At 32.1% G+C, this 13973-nt stretch overlaps 2 protein-coding genes across 2 annotated transcripts in view; one reads left to right on the forward strand and one right to left on the reverse strand.

Annotated features, from left to right (window-relative positions):
* The window catches only part of LOC145305281 (uncharacterized), a 28219-nt gene extending 23074 nt beyond the window's left edge, over positions 1-5145 (forward strand). Inside the window, exons 6-17 of the mRNA XM_080146890.1 lie at positions 54-81; positions 150-221; positions 337-391; positions 1732-1776; positions 1928-1987; positions 2435-2487; positions 2770-2813; positions 3252-3362; positions 3518-3550; positions 4055-4144; positions 4227-4294; positions 4976-5145. Of these exons, the coding sequence (XP_080003016.1) occupies positions 54-81; positions 150-221; positions 337-391; positions 1732-1776; positions 1928-1987; positions 2435-2487; positions 2770-2813; positions 3252-3362; positions 3518-3550; positions 4055-4144; positions 4227-4294; positions 4976-5030 (714 nt within the window). The 3' untranslated portion in view covers positions 5031-5145. The remainder of the gene's footprint in view (positions 1-53; positions 82-149; positions 222-336; positions 392-1731; positions 1777-1927; positions 1988-2434; positions 2488-2769; positions 2814-3251; positions 3363-3517; positions 3551-4054; positions 4145-4226; positions 4295-4975) is intronic.
* An 898-nt stretch (positions 5146-6043) lies between these two features.
* Positions 6044-13011, reverse strand: LOC145305283 (uncharacterized). The gene is made up of 9 exons (XM_080146891.1): positions 12951-13011; positions 12256-12314; positions 11376-11440; positions 10264-10311; positions 9682-9811; positions 9342-9390; positions 8671-8725; positions 6584-6691; positions 6044-6165 (listed from the first exon to the last, which is right to left on the reverse strand). The coding sequence occupies exons 1-9, from the start codon at positions 12974-12976 to the stop codon at positions 6121-6123; spliced, it is 585 nt and encodes a 194-aa protein (XP_080003017.1). The 5' UTR covers positions 12977-13011; the 3' UTR covers positions 6044-6120.
* Positions 13012-13973: the final 962 nt, after the last annotated feature.

The raw sequence follows: 13973 nt of genomic DNA on the forward strand, positions 1-13973 counted from the left end.
TTCACTTTTAAATTATTAAAAAACTACTATAATAAAATTCTAATATTTTTCAGTACATATCAGCTAAAATATTGAACGAAGGTAAACTTTTTAAAACATATTTTAGAAATAACATACTTAAAAAGATATTTTTTTCCAAAATTTGTCAGGTATTTATGATGAATTTGCAAGTAGAGTATTGCTGGATCTTCTTCAGATTTATCCTAATGCAACTTACTTAGGTAATTATATTTTTATCTTTACTTTTGGAGTAAATTATTATTTTTATTGTTAACACCTTTACATACAATTTACTTGAAAACATCCTCATACTTAATAATGCAAGATATATTCTAGACATTGGCAGTAATCTGGGACCATATGTAACTATGATAGCCTCTACAGGACATAGGTAACTGTTAATCTAGGACCATATGTAACTATGATAGCCTCTACAGGACATAGGTAATTATTAATCTAGGACCATATGTAACTATGATAGCCTCTACAGGACATAGGTAATTATTAATCTAGGACCATATGTAACTATGATAGCCTCTATAGGACATAGGTAATTATTAATCTAGGACCATATGTAACTATGATAGCCTCTACAGGACATAGGTAATTATTAATCTAGGACCATATGTAACTATGATAGCCTCTACAGGACATAGGTAATTATTTATCTAGGACCATATGTAACTATGATAGCCTCTACAGGACATAGGTAATTATTAATCTAGGACCATATGTAACTATGATAGCCTCTACAGGACATAGGTAATTATTTATCTAGGACCATATGTAACTATGATAGCCTCTACAGGACATAGGTAATTATTAATCTAGGACCATATGTAACTATGATAGCCTCTACAGGACATAGGTAATTATTAATCTGGGACCATATGTAACTATGATAGCCTCTACAGGACATAGGTAATTATTTATCTAGGACCATATGTAACTATGATAGCCTCTACAGGACATAGGTAATTATTAATCTAGGACCATATGTAACTATGATAGCCTCTACAGGACATAGGTAATTATTTATCTAGGACCATATGTAACTATGATAGCCTCTACAGGACATAGGTAATTATTAATCTAGGACCATATGTAACTATGATAGCCTCTACAGGACATAGGTAATTATTAATCTAGGACCATATGTAACTATGATAGCCTCTATAGGACATAGGTAATTATTAATCTAGGACCATATGTAACTATGATAGCCTCTACAGGACATAGGTAATTATTAATCTAGGACCATATGTAACTATGATAGCCTCTACAGGACATAGGTAATTATTAATCTAGGACCATATGTAACTATGATAGCCTCTATAGGACATAGGTAATTATTAATCTAGGACCATATGTAACTATGATAGCCTCTACAGGACATAGGTAATTATTAATCTAGGACCATATGTAACTATGATAGCCTCTACAGGACATAGGTAATTATTAATCTAGGACCATATGTAACTATGATAGCCTCTATAGGACATAGGTGATTATTAATCTAGGACCATATGTAACTATGATAGCCTCTACAGGACATAGGTAATTATTAATCTAGGACCATATGTAACAATGACGCCTCTACAGGACATTGGTAATTATTAATCTAGGACCATATGTAACTATGATAGCCTCTACAGGTCATCATCTTCCTGTAGTTATTTTTCCTTTTCTTCTTTAATTGATTTATACATAATTAGGTGAATATATTTTTAGAGTATATGCAGTGGAACCTTTGGCCTATAATCTTGCCTTTATTAGGTAAAGTTTATTAGTTCGTTTCCTTAAAACATAACCAATTATCATCATCGTATAAATTTGCATTATATTCTTGTCAATAAGACAATCATAAATACCAAAAAAATTAACCAATCAAAGTTTTTTAGAAAAATAATTCATATATCATTATTAGTTTAAGTTTAAAGTTAAGAGGAACTGAAGAAAATGTAACTTTAATTCAAAAAGCTGTTAGGTAAATATTATTCTATTATTCAAGGAAAGAAACCATCGCTTTTAATTACTCTTTTTATATTTAATTAAGGCATGCATTATTTTCTTATTTTCAATCATGTTAAAATTCTTGCTAATATTAGACTGAATTAATTGTGCTTGCTTTTGGGGCTTTACACTCACGAGGCTTATTATGCCATCAAATAAGCCGCAGTTAACCTAAGCCTGAGCCACTCTCAGACTCAGCCAACTTCAGCAATGAGACTTTTTAAGAGGTCTTATTTATACATGCTGTCTAGAAAAACCTGTAGTCCAAGCCGCAACAAATAATGCAGATTAGATAAAGGAATAATCAGTCACTCTTAGCTGAAATCACCCTGCCAAGTTACACTTACTGTCATATATTTTATATAAAATAAAATTGATTTTCATCTTATTTTTTCCTATGTCATTAAAACCTGTATTTAAGTGATAGAAGGGGAGAGTTGTTATACCCCTGGCAGGATAATCCAAATAATGAAGGTAATTTCGGACATATACTAATCATCATTTTCTTATGAATTATTACCCATATGTAAGTTATGACAATAGGTTTATGACTTCTGTCTTGGGAGTAAGAGGGGGGGGGGGAATGCAAATGCTTTAAAATCTTTTTCAACTCCTTAAGGTATAATCCCTTACACCACCCCCCCCCCCTTGTAATTTTTCTGTACGTACATCCAACAATGAAACCAATATTATTATTTATCTTTTTTGAAAACTTTATCTTTTATAGAAGGACCCATTTCTTATATTTGTTTATAGGCTACACAATTCTAGTGCCTGAAGAAGAAGCTTTTTTCAAACCTGTAAGTAATCAAATACAAAAAAAATGTTAGATGAAAACGCAAAAATTTTATTTCTACAGAATATGTATTATTCTTGTAATCCACTCCACTTGTACATTCAGAAAGCTGGTAAAATTAAATTTTATTATGAAATGGTATTTATTATTATGCTTGGTGGTCAATTATAACTTAGAAAAATATCTAAAACCATCCTAAGATTTCATTAAAAAAAAAACTTAAAACCAACTAGGGACCTAGGCAAAATTTGCTATAAGGGTTCAAAGTTTTGCTAGATCTTAAAAGACAAACAAACAAAACTTTACTACTTATAAAAAATATTTTATTTAATACCTGCTATCATGAAGCTTGCTATATTATTTTCTAGATTTCACGGGGAAAGAACCTTTCATTATAACCCGGTTACAGCAATATTTATATTTAATTTTATTCATTCTCTAGAAAAATGAGATTCTTGATCCGGTATCCTCTATAACATTTGAAGACATACTTGATCAAATTCCAACTGATGATGTTATACTTAAAATAGATGCTGAGGGCTCAGAATGTAAGGTAGGGGTATTAACACCCTCCTTAAAAAGAATATATAAATGTTTCATTTCCCCTCTCATTTCTGGGAGGGGGGGGGAGGTTGGTAATTTTAGGTGTTAGATTTCTTTTGGGAGAGTAATAATTCCCATAAAAAGTGTATTTTTATATGTTTATAGGTGTTAACAAGATATTTACACTCTACGAATAAGGTACCAACAAAAATTTAATCTATATTTGACTTTTTCTGTCCGTCAGTCAGTATGTGATTTCTTGACTGATATTTTAGATAGACGGCTGCATTTTTTGTGAAGATTCCTTGTATCATTAAACATAAAGTATATAATTCATTTAAGATGGTGGTTTTTAGTCATTTCTAAGGCTAGGAACAAGATATTTTGAAACGGATTAAGTTTCCTGATTCTACTACTACAGGGCTTTCCTGGGAGCACCATGAAGCCATAGTTCTGATGCAATGAATTTTTGACCTCCATAAAAAGGGCCTCAAAATTTTAAAGTGCTTGTACCGTCACAATATTTGAATTACAGAAAAAAAATATTTTGTATGGGTCATTTTTTTTGCATAAATCAACCATATTTTGGCAGGGGGCCAAATTTTAACCAATTTTACTAGGACGGAACACTGTAGTGTCCATCTATGTTTTTGTACTTCACTAATTTTGGATGTTGTCATCCTTTACTCCATCTAATTTCAGACAAAATTTATTCCGTATATCTTCATGGAGTGGTGTCATTTGATGAGAAATCTAAACGGAATGTGTCCTGAGTATGATACCTTTACTCAGGTATAGTTTGTGTCCAAAAAAAATATAGCTGTAAGTTACTGCTAAAAGAGGCATTTTTTCATACATTCTCCTATTTTTTCAGGGATTTTTTGACAGTGGTTATACTCCGTTTTCCTTGAACTATTCAAATGGGCATATTCATCCCACTGAGTAAGTATTTTTACAAGAACGTCTTAGCATTCTGCATTTAAGCAATTTTATGTCTGATTACAATCGGGTAATTATTTAAACAAAGTTTATCAAATTGTTCTTTCATTCGTTAACTTTAACTTTTAGGGTAATTGATTGCTTGTCAGTCGGTCTGTAACACTATGGGGGAACTGTGATTTTCTCGGCTGCTATTTGAGAGACACAACTTATTTTTTGGTGAAGATTGCCTGTAACTATAAATAATTTATTTTGCCCGTTTGTCTTGCATACTTATTTAATTATAAAGGTATCGTGATTTTCATTAAATTACAGCATACTATCTCTTTTTCATGGAATAGTCCCTTTCGTGGCAACGCTCCTTAATGGGCAATTCGTCGGATTTCCAAAATGGCTTTTTTTATATGTTATTTTAGGTTAGGTAATATTTTGTTAGGTGATTGTCCCACAGGGTTAGGCAACTGGCCCCGCAGGTTTAGAGCCCCCCGCAGGGGCTAGGAATAGGAGAAAAGCTACTGTTAATAATACGAAGAATCGCTCCTTAAGGTGCATTGCCACGAAAGGGATTATACCCCTTTTTCTTTCTTATGACAACTAAATGTCTACTCTATAACTAACTATATCCGTTTTTTGAACCCTGTTTTTTTTGTGCTGTTGTCATACTTTTTACTTTCCTATTTTCAGACTTGATTATAACTTGGTTGATGTTCTGTGGATTCATAAAAAAGCCAAAACTTAAAAAAAATCTCGTTAAAAAACAACGAGGTCGGAAACGGTCATAGCATGTACAGATGTAGGTAATTAATTGTAAAAAATCAAAACTCATTATACTGTAAATATATTTGTAACAAATTGGCTTTATTTTCTTTATTAACCAATTGTAAAGAATATAATTAAGGGGGGGGGGGGGCGGGGTGTTCTTATTATTAAGGGGGGGGGGTGAAAGATTTGAAAATTGATTGAAAATCAAGAAAATGTTTAGAAATGGAATGTTTTGAAACGCACCTGTTTAAAGAATCTTGATACAAAGTTAGGACGTCCAAGCTTTGTCTGGGGGGATATAAAAAAATAAAGCGACACGGTAAATTAACACCCCACCCCAAAGGTAAAATGTACATAGGGCGTATAGCACCCCAAATTTGGGATAAATTTGTTAGGGTTATAAAATTTTGTTTGGTGTTTGCTTATTTTATGCTTTGTATATTTTTATAAATTCTATTTTATTTCATTATCCAAAAAAAATATATTTATATATGTAATCTTTAAGAAACATTTCACAAGTATTACACAGTGACGTGCACAGTGATTCATTAGGGGGGTTTGAGTAATTTGTGAATGAAACAAGGATGACAACATCCATAAAGGCGAAGCTCTGGATTGGAAGGACAAACGAATATAAACACTTGTAGAGTGTCAGAACTAAATAAGATAAAATATCAATGCATAAGTCAAACTTTGTTGTAAAACTGCTTAAATAATTATGCTTTTAAAGGACATTTAAGGACACGATTATAGAGATGCTTTGCTTACAACATTGTACCTTGTTGTAATAGGAATCAGATAAATAGTATAATTTTAACATTTAATATTTTGTCAAAAAAGTAAAAAATGAGCATGTTTTAAGTTTTCTGGTAACGATTATAGAGTTGCCACGCTTTCTAAATTATACCTAACTGTTATAGGAATCATCATGCAAAGTTTGAAATCAATAGGACTATTCTAACCTGTTCAACCGTTTGTATTATTGAAAAATACTTGAAAATTATTTATTGACAGGGGGTAGTGGTGTATTACTTGCAAAATATTCATTTATTTTATTCTTTTTTAAATTAATATTTAGCACAATTAATTTGATCCAGCTGCATACAAATATTCTGAAAACAAATAATCTTTTAATCTTTTTAATATTCTAGTTATTTCCATAGAGAAAGGGGACAATGGGCTGTTTATCACACTTGTCTCCAAAGTTTTATAATAACGTTTTCTTATTCGTGGACTAAACAACAAAAATATCAGGTTTGTTTCTCAAATAAAACCAGAAAAAAGTTACGCTGTTTTTCTTTAGCCGTACAGACAGACGGATTTATAGAGTAGCTTCTCTTAATCTGTAATACAAAGTAGCTTGGTGTCTGTCTGTCCGTCTGTCCGTCTGAAGATTAAGATCTAGGTAACCACAGTTAATTGAAAATGTGGTGGTCGCAGCACCAGAGGTACTTATTTTTTTAATTATCTCTTGGGCCTAGAGGCTAGGGGGGAAGACGCTAATAGAATATAAGATAAAAAGATTTTTGCCTCGTTTGTTTCTTCTGAATAACCCTGCAACACACTTAAACCAGCTCCATCTACCAGATTTCTCAGATTACAGTAGTTGGTCCCAAAATCATAATAAGCATAGGAAAGCTGAAAAAAATATATAAATGAATATTTATCGCAATTTAAAAGTTTTCTTTACATTATAAAATGTTCCTTATTTGCTACAAATGAAAAAATATATTCTCTTTTCTTACTAAATATGTAAGACAACCAACATTCTAATTGACCTTTGTCTGGAAGTCCTAAATGTGTATGCTAGAAAGTTGTACATTAAAAGTTGCAAATCTGACATAGCTACATTATGTACAATCAGAACAATATTAGTTTTCATGAAAACAGAGGCCTTTTCTAAATGAAAAAAAAAAGAGTACTGTTCTTTGGCAAACACCCAAGCTACAAAATGAAAATCCGAAGAAAAACAAAGTTACCCAAATTTAGACAAACACACACACATATCCTACTACTTTTGCTGATAAACTTCCTATTACTGCGTAAAAGGATTATAAAGTGTGTTACTTTATTTTATGTTTTATTATTATTTGGCCACAACTTGGTCAAAAATGCTCACAAATCAGACCTTTTTCGACCGAAGATGCTCAAATGGTTCCTTTACAAGCCCAATTAATCAGTTTTAAGATATCTTTATATTTCAAGGAAAATTGATGAAAATACTAAAAAACAGCAAATTTGGGTGTTACCTTTTATATGCACAGATACCATAAAATCAACAGAAAAAATACTTATTTTTACTTTTCTGTCTTTTTTAAAGTTTGATTCTGTTAAATTGGCTATTCTTGAAGGGATTTATGCATTGATTATACTGAAACATAATATTGGGCAGAAATTAATGTATTTCAAAGAAAGAAATTTTGGAAAATAAGAAATTCGACTTCTATCACTTCAGAGGACAGCTGCCAACCTCCAGTTGACAGAATGTAGTTAAATACTTGTTAGCAATATTAATTAGCCCAAAAAGTAAAACAAAAAGTTTTTTAATATGGTAAAAAAATGTTAATCTAAATCTTAATTTTGGGGATGATGATCTTAAAGACGCTCTTGCTGTTGGTGATGATGACCCAGATGGTATCCAAATACATGATCATTATGACAACTTATCTATTAAACTATGGTCCGGTTTTTGTATTTGTAGCATTCTCCAATCAAGAGAAATCCCAAAACATACAATCATGGTTTTTAAATTCTCCAATTCATAAGGTAAATATAGTAGTTTTTAAAAGATGGTTATATTTCTTGTTACAACTTTTAATTGGAGGCTGCTACAAATACAAAAATTAGACCATAGTTCAATAAATGAGTTGTCATAATGCTCATGTACTTGGATACGATCTGGGTCATCATCACCACCAGTAAGAGAGTCCTCCAGATCATCATCCCAAAAATTAAGATTTAGATTATCATTTTTTTACCATATTAAAAAACTTTTTGTTTTACTTTTTGGGCTAATTATTATTGCTAACAAGTATTAAACTATATCCTGTCAACTGGAGGTTGGCAGCTGTCCTCTGAAGTGATAGAGGTCGAATTTCTTATTTTTAAAATTTTCTTTCTGTGAAATACATTAATTTCTGCCCAATATTATGTTTCAGTATATTTCAATGCATAAATCCCTTCAAGAATAGCCAATTTAACAGAATCAAACTTTAAAAATGACAGAAAAGTAAAAATAAGTATTTTTTCTGTTCATTTTATGGTATCTGTGCATATAAAAGGTAACACCCAAATTTGCTGTTTTTTAGTATTTTCATAGATTTTTCTTGAAATATAAAGATATCTTAAAACTGATTGATTGGGCTTGTAAAGGAACCATTTGAGCATCTTCGGTCGAAAAAGGTCTGATTTGTGAGCATTTTTGACCAAGTTGTGGCCAAATAATAATAAAACATAAAATAAAGTAACACACTTTAGATATGACAAGAAATTAATTGGTGGAAGAAGTAAAAACTATATGTCTTTTTTACAAAAAAAGATAATAAAAACAAAAAGAAAATTTGGGCATAAGCTTACAAATAAAAATCTGCAAAGCTATTGACTAATGAGGGAATTACCGTCGCAGTAGAAAATCCATTCACCCTGCAACTTGTCTCAGACACGGGATTTAACCTGCAACAAGATTAATTACACCCAATGGTTGCAAAGCTTTTTCATACACTTCAGTGTCTATAAGAGAAAGAGAACTGAATAGAGAGCAGTATTGATTTGCTGTGCGCACCCTTTGGAGTAGCCAGCGTAATTTATAGTAAAAATATGGCCTTTATAGCATTGCATACAGACAAAAGCACTTATAGAGTTGCTTTGCGTCTTAAAAATATGTTTACTTCTAAATTCAAATCAATATATGTATATATAATGTGTATAACAAGGATGACAACATCAATATGTAGCAAAGCAATAAACAATCATGGATTGGAAAAAAAAACATTATAAGTTATAGAGCAGATGTTTAGTGGTCATAAATAAAGAAAAGTAGAGTAAATGCAAAAAATATATAAGAAATTCAAGAAATTATTTTTAATAAATATTTATGTCTGTTGCAGCATGGACGACAGACATACAGACTAAACACTGCATAGACTACATCCACATAGGTCATGAGAAATTTCAATTGTCTATACTAAATAGCAGCCGAGAAAATTACTTTTCCATTATAGCGTTATGGACTGACAAAATGGCTGACGGACAGACAAAGTTAATTATATAGTTCCTAAAATAAACTTACTTGAAACTAATTTCATCCTCATACTTTGCTACTGGTGTAAAATGGCTTCCTAAAATTGATAGGATGATTTTAGGAAAACAAAATAATTAATCAACATATTATTCTGAATAATAATTCTGTATAAAAAGTAAAAGGGTGTCTTTCTATTTTGCTGTCTGAGTGTATCTTATATCGTTGAAAAAATGTGTTACTCGTTTTGTTGTCGGCTAGAAATCCTTTTTTATGTTTGACGGAATATAGGGCCAGATTAACCATCTAAATCTGCTCTATCTGTTTATTTTGAAAACTTTGGAAAAGACTGTTATAAACTTCCCCTCCCCCCGTCGCCCTGATAACATACCTTTGATTATATTAAATTGAGAAGATTTAAGCTGATACAAGCATTTCTGTCCACAAGGGCAGGCTGTGCAAGTCCTATTGCTTCCTTCATATTTATTCTCAACTAGAGGAGCCCCTCTCCTTTCTGTTATCTGCAAACATTAGAATGAATTTATCATGTTCAATAAAAAAGTGAAACTCGCAGTGGGCTAAACTAACGATACCTCTCTATCCACCTCTTTGCCCCATCCCATACCCCTCCTACTGGATGAACGAACTAACCATCAAAAGAGTTCAATGTTTTCATGTCATATTCCATATCCATTATTATAAATCATTAAAAAGTGTAATTGCCAATCCGATTCCTATTTAATAAGTATTTCTTTGTTCGACACTTTTCTTTAGATATGGATAATAAATTGATGTATTCCAATTACGATAAACAAAAATAACTGTTTTAAATTAAAATTTTTGGTAAAAGTTTGTTCCAACACTATTTAGATTTTTTTTCAAATTCATCTAGAACAAAACACACTAAAAGTCCGACCAACTAATGCAACTGATTTGTAGAGTGGCTTTGCTTAAAAATAAAAAAAAAATATACCAGATGACAATCTCCAGGACAAGATGATCCTCTATCCCACTCATTTATCTAAAAAGAAATTAATAGAAACAAGGATGAAAACATCCATAAGTAGCGAAGTTAAAAACTATGAATTAAATTTGATGAAATAAATCACGAAACGTTTTTCAAATTCATAATTTTCTTTTAAAGGGAAACGTGAAAATTAAGGCATCGATCTAGCACCCCAACTAATACACAAATCATAATGAAACCTAATTGAAATATGTAGAATGTAAACTTATTCAATCTCCGAAAATTTCAGCCGTCTGTCTCACTTAAAAAGAAGATATCTATAATACAAAGTAGAATGATGTCTATCCGTCCGTCCGTCTGTCTGTCCGTCTATCCCATAAGATCTCGGTAACCACTGAACCGATCGGATTCTACTCTTCAGGGAATATACCTACTGGTCCTGTGGTGATTTTAGGCTATTTTCTTGGGGAGTGGGACCAGGGATACCCCCAACCCCCCCTAAAACAAACCCCAACGCCATTTCTTTTTAATTATTTAAAATAGTGGTGGAGTGGGGGATCTCCAGGTAATAAAAAATATAATTTTACCTCTTGGGGCAAATCCCCTAGAGGCTAGGGGCGAAGCCGCTAGTAATAGTATAATTTAAGATTCCTCCCTAAAATAGTCTTTAATATTAGAATAGATACGGTATATCTAGATGACCAAACTGATACAATAATCTGTTAAACTTAAAAAAGAAATTGTAGCAGACAAACACGTTTGTTTATTTTTTGTTATGAATCATTCAAAAAATTATGCCCTTATGGCTGGATTATTCCTCCACTGATATCCTATTATTTGCTGATTTAGAGAGTGTGTAGTAGCTCTGTGCCCACTATGGCATTGTAACAAGGACATTTGCGTCATAAAGAGGAGCAGCATAAAAGTTTACAATCATTTGGATGACAAAAAGTAATCTATGAACTAAAAAACAGGCAACCTTATCCTTATACTAAAGTATAAAAAAATATAGTAAAAGTAAATAAACTTTACTTTTACGATGTCACTCACGGAGTGCCGGACGAACGAACAAACGTATGCACATGCCCTAATAATAGAGTAACTGCGCTACTAATAACCTGTTGGAGTAATCTTGCTTTAACTTGATCACAGCCAACTGGAATATTGTAGTCAACTTTACATTCTGAATAAGATATCATAATTAATTGATTGAATATTTTTATTCTACGCGGCATTCGCGCTCTCTGGTAGAAGCCTTCCAGCCACATTAATGACTTTATCTTTAAGTCCATTTGACATAACACAAACTTGAAAGCTACAATATCCTATAGTAGAGGCCTCTAGGAAAAGGTGAAGTTGACCCTCCACTTTTTCTAATTACATAAGTACATATTTTTTTGTGGGGGGGGGGGAGTGCTGATTTTTTCTTAGGGCGATTTCTCTTGAAAAGGTGGAGGCCCAATGGTTAGTGAGATCTTAAGCTACATTCATCATTTTACTTTCATATTAGGATAAAAAAAACGTAGCTGTGTTAGTGCCCTAGGAAAATGGGGATAGATGTCACCACTTTTGGCCTATTCTATTAGTCATAGTAGAGGGAAAGCGAAAGGGAAGGGGGAAAGAAACTCCCTAAAAAAGAGATGGGGCTAGTAAAGGGTTTTCTCGCATTCATTCGAATCCGGTGGATAGGAACCGGTTCTCATCCATACGAAAAAACTGTGTCTAGCATCGTATTTTATCCAGCTTTCTACGAATATAGAAATGTACAATCATGAGATTAAAACCAGTTTTTTTAGCCGGCGCCTTCGGCACCTCGGGGCTAAAAAAAACTAGTTTTAATCTCATAATTGTACTTTCTAAATCCGCGGAAAGCCGTTTATAATACGATGCGAGAAATAACTATTCCCTGCCGTCCATACAATAGGTAGGCCAAAATCAGTGACTTCTATCCCAATGTTGCTAGGGCACTATAGACAGCTACTAATAATATGAACTAACCTGCATGGTCTGGATATGCAGTCACACAACACACCGATACAAACATACATACACTTAACCTATTTAAAAAGTTTACAATAACAAAACATGGACTTTTTGTAATGAACTAAGAGTTATCATTAGGTTAGCTTAGTCTTACAATGCTGTGAATATTCTGTTAGTTAGTGCTCATACTTTAAAGGGGAAAAAGTTTAACTAATGATCTTGTTCATTTTGAGAATTTTATTTTCTGCTACCGTTTATTGTTGATATTTTAGTAAGCTTAGTGTGGTAGAAGAGTAACTTTTTAACGGCATTCTGTGATAATACCAAGAGTTACCCAAAAAAAAAGAAAAAGTGTATGAAAATAAATAATTTTAGATCCATGTCCCCTCCCAATATTATTGGGTTTTTGGGTTCAAGGTCTAATCTATCAACTTCTTTAAAAAAAACTGGCATTATTTTTCAATTAAAAATAGATAATTAAAATAGTTAGTTATCGCATCGTATTATTGACAGCTTTCCGTGGATATTGTAAGTTAAAACTATAGGATTAAAACCAGTTTCGTGAGCCCTAAGAGCCGAAGTTTTATTTTAATATTCATGCAAAAAATGTCTGTATACATTGCTATACATAATTATTAGTATGGTTGAGAACCGGTTCTAATCCAACGGATATTAACCGGTTTTGAAGTCATACTGGAAAAATAACTTACCAAACGAAATTATTTGAGAAGACCATTCTGGATATAACCAACAAGCTAACTGAATAGAAATCAACAAGAAGGTTATAAAACTAAAGAAAAAAAGGGATATGGATGTATATCCTATCACATAAAGTAGTAAAGACTTTTTTTCCGAGGTTAAAATTTCAATGACTACTGAACCGATTGAGTTATCCACATTAGGGAAGCTTCACAAAGGTACAGGAATGGTTTTATGCTATTTGGTAGCCTTTTGCTACTTCTTATAATATAAGCCCCATAGATCTTAGGGGCGCATCCTCTAGTTAAAATATGATTGGTATTTTTTGAATGTTTTAAATTGGACCTAAAATGTTTTGACCTAAAACATGCGCAGCTCACCTTACAACTGTCCGAAAAAAATTCATGAAATCGAAGAGTTGGTAGAAGGTATTTTCTCATATTCATTCGAATCCGGTGGATAGGAACCGTTTCTTTTCCATACGAAAAAACTATGTCTAGCATCGTATTATATCCAGCTTTCTACGAATTTTAAAATGTACAATCATAAGATTAAAACCAGTTTTTTAGCCGGTGCCTTTGGCACCTCGGGGCTAAAAAAACTGATTTTAATCTTATAATTGTACATTCTATATCCGCGGAAAGCTGTTATACTACGATGCGAGAAATAACTATTCCGGGCATTTAAATACACAGAGATAGTACAATTAATTTATGAAATTCTACATTTGGTAGCTTAAAAAGATATGAATTTCATGGCATTATTGTTATTTTTCTGCCTGATTTTCATTCAACTTTTCCTAGTTTTTTACCATTTTCAGGGGAAAAAAAATATCTATAATTTTTCTAAAAAATTTCATGATACAATATGATAAAACTCTCTGTATATCTCTCCCTTTCTCTGAAGAAAACAAGCTTTCATTTCAAAAATCTTGAATAAGGTGTGCGTACGAAACAGTAAATAAAAACATATCCTCTAGAAAGTGTCGGTTTCCAAGTCTTTCACAAACTGCATCATACTAAAGATATTCTAAA

The sequence above is a fragment of the Acartia tonsa genome, chromosome 14 (genome assembly GCF_053477335.1).
Source record: "Acartia tonsa isolate MP-2025a chromosome 14, ASM5347733v1, whole genome shotgun sequence".
Taxonomy (NCBI): Eukaryota; Metazoa; Arthropoda; class Copepoda; order Calanoida; family Acartiidae; genus Acartia; species Acartia tonsa.

Excerpts from the sequence above, each read along its gene's own strand:
- LOC145305283 (XM_080146891.1), bottom strand. The coding sequence starts at position 12,976 with ATGGTCTTCTCAAATAATTTCGTTTG. Across the intron at positions 11,441-12,255 it reads TGCATATCCAGACCATGCAG|AATGTAAAGTTGACTACAAT; the intron begins GTTAGTTCATAT and ends TATCTTATTCAG. Across the intron at positions 6,166-6,583 it reads ATTCAGAAGAAACAAACGAG|AATATTTGTATGCAGCTGGA; the intron begins GCAAAAATCTTT and ends ATTTGTTTTCAG.